Raw genomic sequence first — 12,160 nt, 5'->3', positions numbered from 1 at the left:
GGGTCAACAGCAGATCCCCGCCACTAGGGTCAGCAGCAGACCCCCGCCACTAGGGTCAGCAACAGACCCCCGCCACTAGGGTCAGCAACAGACCCCCGCCACTAGGGTCAGCAACAGACCCCCGCCACTAGGGTCAGCAACAGACCCCCGCCACTAGGGTCAGCAGCAGACCCCCGCCACTAGGGTCAGCAACAGACCCCCGCCACTAGGGTCAGCAACAGACCCCCGCCACTAGGGTCAGCAACAGACCCCCGCCACTAGGGTCAGCAACAGACCCCCGCCACTAGGGTCAGCAACAGACCCCCGCCACTAGGGTCAGCAACAGACCCCCGCCACTAGGGTCAGCAACAGACCCCCGCCACTAGGGTCAGCAACAGACCCCCGCCACTAGGGTCAGCAACAGACCCCCGCCACTAGGGTCAGCAACAGACCCCCGCCACTAGGGTCAGCAACAGACCCCCGCCACTAGGGTCAGCAACAGACCCCCGCCACTAGGGTCAGCAACAGACCCCCGCCACTAGGGTCAGCAACAGACCCCCGCCACTAGGGTCAGCAACAGACCCCCGCCACTAGGGTCAGCAACAGACCCCCGCCACTAGGGTCAGCAACAGACCCCCGCCACTAGGGTCAGCAACAGACCCCCGCCACTAGGGTCAGCAACAGACCCCCGCCACTAGGGTCAGCAACAGACCCCCGCCACTAGGGTCAGCAACAGACCCCCGCCACTAGGGTCAGCAACAGACCCCCACCACTAGGGCCAGCAACAGACCCCCGCCACTAGGGCCAGCAACAGACCCCCGCCACTAGGGCCAGCAACAGACCCCCGCCACTAGGGCCAGCAACAGACCCCCGCCACTAGGGCCAGCAACAGACCCCCGCCACTAGGGCCAGCAACAGACCCCCGCCACAAGGGTCCGCAACAGACCCCCGCCACTAGGGTCCGCAACAGACCCCCGCCACTAGGGTCCGCAACAGACCCCCGCCACTAGGGTCCGCAACAGACCCCCGCCACTAGGGTCCGCAACAGACCCCCGCCACTAGGGTCCGCAACAGACCCCCGCCACTAGGGTCCGCAACAGACCCCCGCCACTAGGGTCCGCAACAGACCCCCGCCACTAGGGTCCGCAACAGACCCCCGCCACTAGGGTCCGCAACAGACCCCCGCCACTAGGGTCCGCAACAGACCCCCGCCATTAGGGTCCGCAACAGACACCCGCCATTAGGGTCCGCAACAGACCCTCGCCATTAGGGTCCGCAACAGATCCCCCATACAACAGTGTGTCATGACCACATTTTTTTGCTACAATTTTTTTCCCTATTTTCCTTCTCTAAAACCTAGGTGCATCTTATGATCTGATGCATATTATAGTTTGAAAAATATGGTATACACCTGGAATGCAAAGCAGTGGGAAAGCTGGGTTACAGGGTCTGTTTCGGCATGAGAATAGTTCTAACTTCTATCCTTCTAACCACACATGGCATATAAGTGTAGAAGAGTGGAGAATTGCACCGCTGATCTTTGGATGACAGTTTGCTTTTCTTTTCCCAGGAAAGCCAAAAACAGAAAGAGGAAAAGCTGCTGAGCTCTTAAGTCACACCAGCGGCACGGCATTAACGTGGAGGATTACAGTTGAAGGACTTTTCTTCCCTTACCTCTAGAATTGGAGGGAAATCTTCGGTGTTAAATGCGTCCATGAGACCAGAGCTATTTTGATAAGTCGAATTTCCAACCAGTTCTATCTGCACATGAACCGGATCAATGATGGAGAGAGCAGTGTCGTGTTCATTCCCCAAGCGACACGAAAACACCTGAGATGAGAACAATAATTACAATCTGAAAATTCAGCAAAATGTCCCGCTGTCGCTGCAAATAGAATTTTCTTAACAAAATTGAAATCAATCAGCAAAAGTGGCTCTAATTACTCCAGTGCAAACGCGACATACAGAATCCAATCAATGGACTTTCTTTCCCCCAAAACAGTCATACTGCAAGAGGAGGAGCTCAAATACAAAAAAAGTGTGTAAAAATTAAAAAATACGCTATATTGACACAATAAGAATCTCAAGATTCATTAGAAGGACCCTTTGATACATAGTGTCCGCTTACAGTTATACCCAACATTTCTTGAAGAACGTGCTAGACTGGTCCTCCAAAATGACAGCCACCCTGGCCAAAAGATGACGATCTTGAGAAGAGGACCTCCTATTAAATTGTTGGCTCTTCAAGAGGACATATCCTGACTGTATAATTTTTGGGGGGCAGGATGTGGGCTGCTGATTGATAGCTCAGGCAAGCACTGAACTGCATAGATCGCCATCTTCTCTGGGATCCACCTCCGTTCTGTTTCTCTTCTGAGTGACATCACCGCTCTTCAGGCTCTATAGGTCACACTATGTGCTATGGGATCTGGAAGTGGCTTTTACAATTTAAGACTATGGCTACATAGACTTGCATTGTAACAGAGACGTCCGGCTCACACAGAGCATAGAGTGACCCACAAAGTCAGAAGAGCGGTGACGTCATTGAGAAGAGGAGCAGAATGGAGCTGTATCCCGATGACGATTGTGAGTATATCATCACACTAACAGTACAATAAATGCACAGATAAACAGGTTTAGAGAGAAAAGAAAAAAAAGTTAATGAGGGGGGGGGGGGGCTTCTTTTAACAACCCCTAATGTGATTCTCCAGTATGATGATTCAAAGAACACCCCAGATCTCAGCTTCCTAGGCTGTATGACTTAAATGGAATGATTGAACCTTAATATACTGCAGAGGCACAATAACATTTTGGATTGTAGGAGTATTAAAAAAAAAAAAAAAAAGGTTACCACCGCAATTATCTTACCTCAATTCCAAATAAACTCCCAGAAAATGGACGATCTGCCAGTTTTGGTTTGTAAGTGAGAACGGTCGTCCCCTTAAGAATTATTGCATTGGTATCCACACAAGATGCGTCTTCAACAACCACAAATTCTGTACCTGTAATGTTAACCAAACATGATATATGTGTTAGTAAAGTACCATGTATTAAAGGGGTTGTCCACTACTTTGACATTGATGCTATATCCTTAGGATAGGTCATCAATGTCTGATCGGCCAGGGTCAGACACTCCGCACCCCCGCAGATAAGCTGTTCTCGGTCCCGTTGGTGGCAGCAAGAAATGCTCAGTTCCGGCGCTGCTCTGCCTTCTGATTATGACCATGGCTGGGTACTGCACAATTCCTATTGATTAGAATGGGAGGTGGATGTGCAGTACCCGACGCGGCAGCTCCGTAACAGAGCATTTACGGCTGCCTGCTGCCGCCACCGGGACAGAGAACAGCTGATCAGCGGGGGTGCGGAGTGTAAGATCCCAGCCGATCAGACATTGATGACCTATCCTAAGGATAGGCCATCAATGTCAAAGTAGTGGACAACCACTTTAAGCTTTATGCACACTTGTGGTGTACCCCTGCCGCTCCCTATGACAATACTTCTAGGGCTTGTGCTTGATAACCAGGCAGAGGATGGTGGTCTCTAATTACTAATGACAAGGATAGAGCAAGAGTCTCACCAGTCACATTGATCTTCACTTCCAGCTGCTTTTCAGGAGTGATTTGTACAGAAGACCTTTTTGTGACGATGCCCGTTTTCACCGTTTTGGGTACCACGGTTGCTGAGCTATTCCTTTTTTCTTCTTCAGGCTGGTGGCTCAGGGTTACTTGCTTGGTTTCGCTGGGTGTTTGTAGAAATTTGTGCACTAGAAGCAGCCAGTCAAATATTAAGAAGACTCTCAGATTATTCAGGACGACCGTGAAGCAGGAGGTGTCCTTTGTGGAGCTGCAAAAAAAAAAAAAAATGACAAATGATAGATGGCATCAGAAAGGGAAAAACTCCCCAAAAATTTAAAGATATATACTAAGCATGAGGCAGGTGAAGTCTAGATCTGTCCAGGGTCAGACATGTAGGATGAAAGCCCAAACTTGGTCAAGGTATTGCTATGGAAATCTGTATTCCTAGCAAAATATCCAGTCTTCACAGGAAATTTGAATAAAAAAGAGAATTTTGTTTACTTACCGTAAATTCTTTTTCTTATAGTTCCGACATGGGAGACCCAGCCCATGGGTGTATTGCTACTGCCCCCGGAGGACACACAAAGTTACTACACTCAAAACGTGTAGCTCCTCCCTCCCAGTATATACACCCCCTGCTAGCCAGTCCTAGCCAGTTTAGTGCAAAAGCTGAAGGAGGACATCCACCCACAAGTAGAGATAGAGTTAAACCCGGAGTAACCGGAACCTCTGTCTACAACAACAGCCGGTGATAACACACGGAACAAGAAACCTGCCAACAGGCAACAGGGAGGGTGCTGGGTCTCCCATGTCGGAACTATAAGAAAAAGAATTTACGGTAAGTAAACAAAATTCTCTTTTTCTTTATCGTTCCTTTATGGGAGACCCAGACCATGGGACGTTCCAAAGCAGTCCATGGGTGGGAAACAGAAACACTGAGAAGTAGGCGAACCTAACTTCACAAATGGGCGACAGCCGCCTGAAGGATGCGTCTGCCCAAGCTCGCATATGCCGAAGCATGAGCATGCACTTGGTAGTGCTACGAAAAGGTATGCAAACTAAACCAAGTGGCAGTCTGACAGACCTGCTGAGCCGTAGCCTAGGCCTGAAAGCCTAAGAGGCACCAACAGCTCTGGTCAAGTGTGCCTTGATCCCCGACGGGAAAGGCACTTGAGTACGCTGGTAGGTATCGGAAATGGCCGACCTAAACCAACGAGCCAGGGTCGGCTTAAATGCCGAGAGGCTCTTACGCTGACCAGTGGTCAGCACAAAAGAGAGGTGCACCGCCTAAGAACAGCGGTGCGAGACACATAGATCCGGAGCGCCCGCACCGGATCCAGAGTATGCAACGCCTGTTCAAAGCGATGAACAGGAGCCGGACAAAAGGAAGGCAGGGAAAATGCCCCGGTTAAGGTGGAAGCAGCAACCACCTTAGGGAGAAGTCCGGAGTCGGACGGAGAACCACCTTGTCTTGATGAAAAACCAAAAAAAGGGGGGACTCCGAAGAGAGTGCAGCCAAAACAGAGACTCTCTTGAGGAGAGTTATGGCCACTAGAAAGACCACTTTCTGTGAAATACTAAACAAAGAAACCTCCCTAAGAGACTCAAAGGGGGGTTTCCAGAAGCCGTGAGGACCGAATTAAGGTCCCAGGGCTCCAAAGGCCGCCAGTAAGGCGGAATGATGTGAGATGCGCCCTGTATGAAGGAACGCACCTGAGCCCGCCGGGCGATACGCCGCTGGCACAACACTGACAGAGCCGAGACCTGTCCCTTAATGAGGGAAAGTCCTAGCTGAAAACCGGACTGTGAAAGAGACAGGAGGGTCGGCAAGGCTAAAAAGGTCAAAGGACACTTTGAAGCTCGAGTCATAGCGGAGATGACTTCAGGAAGGATACCAGAAGTCGCCAAGATCCAGGACTCAAGAGCTACGCCGTCAATCTGAGAATCCAGAATTCAGACGGAAAAAACGGACCCTTTTGAGAAAAGTTCTGAACGGTCCGGAAAATGCCATGGCAACCCAACGGACAGAAGGAGCAGGTCAGGGTACCAAGCCTGCCTGGGTCAGACTGGAGAATGAGAATGACCCGACGGCCCCCTTAACTAATCTTGCGCAGGACTCTGGGCAAGAGGTAGAGACGAAGCTGGGATCAGACATGAAGCAGTGTGCCTACCGCAAAACCTGAGGATTGTGGACCACGGTTGGACAGCTGAAAAGTCTGCCTCGCAGTTTTCACATCTAGGATGTGGGCTGCGGATATGGTGGACTAGGAGTCCCTTGTCCACTGAAGAATGATAAGCCGCCAAGATTGCCAAGCGGCTGAGTGTCCCGCCCTGGAAGTTGATGTAGGAAAACGCTGTCACGTTGTCCGACTGGGCTCAAATGTGCCTAGCCGCCAACAGATGGTGAAGGCTTAGAGAGCTAAAAATACAGCTCTGATTTCCAGCACATTGAACCAGAGGGCTGATTCGGACAAAGTCCAAGCGCCCTGCGCTCCACAGTGGAGATATACTGCTCCCAAGGCGGAAAGACCAGCACCCTGGTGAGAATCACCCGGGACGGGGCCAGGAAGGAGCATTCCTGAGACAGAGTGGCCAATACCACCACTGCAACGAGCCCCTGGTTAGTGGCGAAGCCACCACTCCGAGAAGGAGGGAGGTCGCGTGTACAGCGGAAACCCTCCAGTCTCAGAGGACGCAGGAGAAACTGGGCAAGGATCGCTGCCAGTGACGCCACCGTCTGACCAGCACCTATTTGGTGTCTGATAGAACGACGTCGACCGCCAGCGGAGGGACTACTGAACGACTAAGAGCAGCCTCACAAGCGCCGACAGAGTCTGGAATTGCGTCCCTGAAAACCTCTGATGCGAAGACAGAGTGGGCCTGGACAGAATGACAAGCCACCCAAATAGATTAGAGTGGTGAGAGTAAGCGAAGTACTCTGCTAATAGTCTGCACTGGATGAAACCCTGAGAAGAAGGCCGTCCCGGGTAAACGATCACTGCCAATCCTTAGGGGTGCAGGATCCTATCGCAGCAGCCCCATGAGAATACTCGAAGGGCCGTGGCTAACCGCAAGGGAAGAGCCACGAATTGGACCACTCTGATGGCAAAACGTAGTCAACGCTGGTGTGAACCTGCGATTGACCCCTGTAGAAAAGCATCTCTGATGCCGCTGACTACTAGGGAATCTCCTTGGGTTCTTGACTGATCCGGTGAAAAACCCACGGAACAAGACCGGGACTCCATGTGAAAACGCCACACCTGACCATGCTTGAAAAGCTAAAGATCCAGGTCGGAAGGCACCGCCCTCTTCGGGGACTAGAAATAGATTGAAGCAAAAATCTCAGAACCGTTCCCAGTCGGGAACCGGAACAATTACTCCGTTGGCCTGCAAGAAATGCCACGGCCTGTGAGAAGGCGGCGGCCTTGGAGCCGGGAGAAGTTGACAGAGAAAATCTGTTTGGCGGGTGGACAGAATTCCATCCTGTAGCCATGGGAGATATAAACTCGCCCCCACAGAACGGAGACGTGGTAGAACCATACGTCGCCAAGTGGAGAGAGCCTGCCACCGACCAAGGAGGTGGTTGTCGTGGCCAGATAGCTCGGAGGAAGCTGCTCCGTGGTAGCATCTCCTGCGGTCTTTTGAAGACGCAGCTTCAAGCCATTTGGTTCTAAGAACTAAGGCCGAGCTAGAGGACGATCAGAAGGTGGAACGGAAACCACCGAAACCTCAACTGATTCCCGCCCTGGTTTAGGTTTGTGGCAAGGAAGAACTCTCGTCGCCGAGAGCTTCCTAAATTTCATCTAGTTGGTTCCGAAGAGACTGGTCCCACCAAAGGGAAGCCCAGCAAGGAACCGCTATAGAGGCATCTGCCTTCCATTGCCGAAGCCACACCTGCGGAAGCGAGGAAAGTAGCCAAAACCACCGCTGTGCGGTGTCCAGCATGGCAGACTTGGCAGAGGATGGAAAGACTGAAGTCTGGAGGTCAGGCAACCGTCTTGGGCATAGAGTCCCTGTGAGGGAATGCATCTCCTCTGAGGAGCCATCAGCCACTGACATAACGGTCCGGGCTGAGCCACCTGAGGTGAATGAGCCCACCTCTTGACCCCCATTGGTGGACGGGGGAAACCCAGTCCTCAGAATCACGCTTCATGGGAAGCGACTGTCAGAGCGGCCCCTGGGCTGGTCACAGGGGCCTGAAAACTGGAGTGGTTAAGGAACACACATTGTGTTCACCTAGATAAGATAACTCCGGCGGATTGAGGTCCAGTACAATATTAATGTACCGTGGGATCCTTATAGAGGTGCCGTCAGCCACTGATACAACTATCCGGGCTGAAAGTCTGGACACCGGAGTGGCCACGCTAGGCGAATGAGTACACTCCTTGACCACCTCTGATGGGAGGGGGAGACAGGCAGCAGAACCCCGCTGTGGGATCTGCAGGACAGGCTGCGGGCTTGGACGCAGCGGGCTGAAAACTGGAGTGGTTAAGAAACACACTCCTGGTCTTGTTAAAGGTATACTGATGCCTTATTGCCAGCGGAGAATACTCCCCTGATACAGGCGGATGGAGGTCCAATACAAGTATAATGGACGCAATCTAATCATTCGCATCCCCGTCATCTACGGACGGATCAAAGTACGTACAGCAGCGTCCGAGCCCCTGATAGAGACATCCTCCTCGTCCAGTGAGTCAGCTCGTATCGGAGCTGCGGGACGGGGAGGACAGAGGACCCTGCGTCTCCCTGTCAGGAGGACGGGGTCTGTGAGCTTTGCTGAGCAGGCAGAAAACGCCCTGAGAAGGGGGGTTGCATGCTCAGCGGATGCCGGGACAGCCGACCCCTGGAAAAAAGAGATTCCCCCAGGGGTGCCGGAGCAGCTGGAGGGACCATGCATGAGCCTCCAAGCTGAGGGGCCACAGCGGTTATGAGCTCGGTACAGCCGTACGAGACTACCAGCAGTGGATAATAAAAAACAGCCTGCAGCCTCGCTCTGTGAGACATGCTGCAGAGGTGGGGGGCTCTGTCTAGAACGTCTAGAAAACACAAGACAGGGGTTGAGCCTGGGGAGACTCCAGGCTGAGGCACCACCACCTAAGAACCATTACAGTAAGGGTTTGTGCCGGTTCAGGCAATATGAGCCTACATGCAGAACATGTAGTGCACAGCCTTGGAGCTTTGCTCCTAGTGAGACATGCTGCTGAGGAGGAGGTATCATAATAAAGAATTAACTCCTTCACAATGCACTGATAGTATATAAAAAGTGCACAACCAGAGGTTGTGACTTGTCAGGCCGCTATTGTGAGTGCCCCCCCCAGGTTCCAAACCTGGACCCCCAGTCAGATATTCACTCCCTTGCCCCCCCAAGCCAGCGCCGATCAGCGTACTAAGAACGCTGAGAAAATGGCGCTAGAGTGAGGAGGGAGGGCGGGGGTTAACCCAGGAGCGGGAACGGAGGGCTAAGAAATGTACAGGGGGAGGGAAACATCTCCTCAACAAGGAGTGTCCTCCCCTGTGCAGAGCGGCGGTTGGGCGGCGCTGCAGCGTCCCCCTGCATGACTGACATGCAGGGGAACGAGACGAAAGCTAGGCCGCGGCTGAAGCCGGGGCCTAGAGTTAAACATGCGGCCGAAAATCAGGCATCATCGGCGCGGTACACAGAAAAAAACAGTGGAACCGGCCGGAAACATAGTAAAAGCAGCATTATCCAAGTCAAACACTGTCCCCGTAATAAAGTGCCCCACATTGCAGAAGGAACCTCTGAATAACGTCTCTATACTTAGCTTAGAGACGCAGGGTCCAGTCCCTGGTGGGGTGGGGGTCCAGTGCTCCTTCCAGCAGGGTCCTGCACAAGGGCTGCGGATGGATGCCGGTCTCCTGCAAAGCAGTGAGAACCGTGTTGGCTCCCACTTCAAGCCAGAGCCCCAACTGGGATGGTGAAGGAGCGCGGCATGAAGGGCTCTTGCCCTGAATCAACCTTAACAGCACTGCCGCCAGGGGAGTGTGAAGGGACATGCCGGGGGTCCAGTGGACCCGCTTTTCTTCCAAATCTTTAAAAAAAAATGAATCAAAAAAAAAAGGATGCATGTGTGTGTGTGATTCCTCCTGACACAAAGCATGAAACTGGCTAGGACTGGCTAGCAGGGGGTGTATATACTGGGAGGGAGGAGCTACACGTTTTGAGTGTAGTAACTTTGTGTGTCCTCCGGGGGCAGTAGCAATACACCCATGGTCTGGGTCTCCCATAAAGGAACGATAAAGAAAAGGAGATTTATTTAGAATAAAAGATACAATTAAAAAAAGGGATCAAGACAAAAAATTAAAAAAAAATGCGCATAGAGACTTAATGGCTTTAAAAATGATGTGTCCCAGATCATAGGAGTCTACCTTGTGTTCCTATTTTATTCCTCCTGCTCATTCCTTTTTGTTTTTAATACATCATACAGTTCAAGAAATATGGGTCTTTTAATTTGGTAATAATTTTTACTCTTTGCCAAGATGGCGAGGTTCACTGGATCCTCTGGGGCGTGGCTCACTGGATCCTCTGGGGCGTGGCTCACTGGATCCTCTGGGGCGTGGCTCACTGGATCCTCTGGGGCGTGGCTCACTGGATCCTCTGGGGCATGGCTCACTGGATCCTCTGCATTATTACCCTGTGTGCCACGCCTCCTTAGTTAAGATCATAAACATTTACACTGAATGAAAAGGCCCTTATTTATGGTACCATATGGCGGGTTTTAAAAAGGAAACTGAATATGTCCATAAAGTGTCATCTGCGGCCTTCCTTACCGGTGATGTAATTCTATCTGTAAGGACCCCGGGTTGCTGTTGCTCTTGGACGGTTGCAAGATGCAGTTGAACACATTCGCCTTTTGGGTGGGTGGCTTCAGTTCAGTGTAACGGGTGTCAAAGGCCATCATCGAATGGGAAACCAGGTTAATGGATTTAGTTTGGTTGGAAAAACTCTCAAAAAGCAGCTTTGATTTTTGAAGTCAAACCTGAAGATAAAAGAAGTAAATGACAATCAGTAACATAAATATGCAGATCTCAGATAAGATATGTTCAGGGTTCAATCTGTTTCGAAACCCCCCTATGGAGAAGTAGGGTATGATTGTACTCCAGACTTGACCAGTATACAGGTCTACTGCTGCTCTGTTATTGCAGAAGGGAGCTCAAGAACTTCAACTACTGCTCTAAAAACACTCTCTGTAGACTTCAAATGGGGCTTCTGGGTGAAGGAGCCACTGTCTCCTGCAAGACTTTGCAGCCAGTGTCCACTATGCAAATTTTGGAAAAGGTGTGGATAGGCAACTATACAGCGGCCTTGCACACATGAATAGCTGAAGCCTGATGGCGTACGTCCAGGAAAAACAGACATTGAAAGGGTAGAGTGTGCCATAATCCAGAAACGCTTTTGCCCAATATGCCTCTGAGGATGAAACAGAATTCGGGAAGGCGGGGAATGCCTTGTGCAATTCATCCAAGCTGAGAAGGGGTGAAGAATGAGTTGATATATGGATACAGGCAGATTGTCCACTCCATATCCAGTATGTGAAAGAACGGCTCACTGGGATAAAAAAGGACAAGCAGAAAAGGAAGAGTGGACAATGTTTTCACTGAGGTCGGAAGACGAGATCACCTAATGGAGGAAAGAAAGCCATGGGTGAAGAACCCAACAGAATAGAGACGCTGATTCCAAAACTCCAAAAAATGAGGTCAAAACAACCAAAAAAAGTCACTTTCTTGGCGATGATATGGAAGAAGTGAGGCTCAGAGGGGGGAAAACTGAGAAGCATCAAGTAAAAATTTGTAATCCAATGGGGTTGGTGGAAATCTGTGTAACAGAAGTAAGCGATCCCCGTAGGAAGGTCTTCTTATAGGGTCCAGTGGGCAAAGGGTTTCGGAGAAGAATGGAAAGGGCAGTGACCTGACCAAACACAAGACTAAGTTCGAGCCCCGCATCAACACCAGACTGTAGGAAGAGCAGAAGTGTGGGTAGGTAAGGGGACATGGGAGGAATCAGTCGCTCATCACTACAATGAAAGCAGGTTTTCGAGCAGAAATTCATGAGGCAGCAGGTAATCCTCTCCATTGCGGTTTGAAAGATTTTTCGAGCTTGTAGGACAGTCAATTCAGCAGGTATGGACTGTTGAAAGCAGTGACTGGAAATTCAGGTGGCAAAAGAGAGAGAATAGATTTGTATAGTCGGTTAAAAATGTAACCAGGTTCACAAAGTCCATGACGAGGAGCCTCTGAGCCAGTATGAAGCCTCCAAGATAACTGGAATGGTTTCCAACTTGAGCTCCGTGACTACTAATGGTAAAAGGGGAAGTGGTGGAAAAAGGTCAAGTATGTTACACAAGTCATAGGACCACCTAGTCCATCGTCACTGTGGTTAATCTGTGATGCCGTAAGGTTGAAAACTAGAGAGCCCCAAAAGCTGAGCAAAGACGCAAGTGGTTGAAAAAAGAAAAAAACTATGGGTCCATCTCTTCTTACCGGTAGATGAGCTAGTAAATGTAATAGCGGACTACTTCTGGGACAAGGACTGCAGATATCATCAGGAGGTGCAGTTAAACATTTTGCTACACGGAGAACCCTGGGGA

At 50.8% G+C, this 12,160-nt stretch overlaps 1 protein-coding gene across 1 annotated transcript in view; it reads right to left on the bottom strand.

Annotated features, from left to right (window-relative positions):
- VPS13D (vacuolar protein sorting 13 homolog D) overlaps positions 1–12,160 on the bottom strand; it is a 497,408-nt gene that overhangs the window by 276,207 nt on the left and 209,041 nt on the right. Inside the window, 4 exon segments of the mRNA XM_075327411.1 lie at positions 1,654–1,809; positions 2,848–2,981; positions 3,557–3,822; positions 10,344–10,545. Coding sequence (XP_075183526.1) covers positions 1,654–1,809; positions 2,848–2,981; positions 3,557–3,822; positions 10,344–10,545 — 758 coding nt within the window.

The sequence above is a fragment of the Anomaloglossus baeobatrachus genome, chromosome 11 (assembly GCF_048569485.1).
Source record: "Anomaloglossus baeobatrachus isolate aAnoBae1 chromosome 11, aAnoBae1.hap1, whole genome shotgun sequence".
NCBI classification, from domain to species: Eukaryota; Metazoa; Chordata; class Amphibia; order Anura; family Aromobatidae; genus Anomaloglossus; species Anomaloglossus baeobatrachus.
Note: the sequence above shows the minus strand (reverse complement) of the source record. Positions and strands in the feature narration are given on the sequence as shown.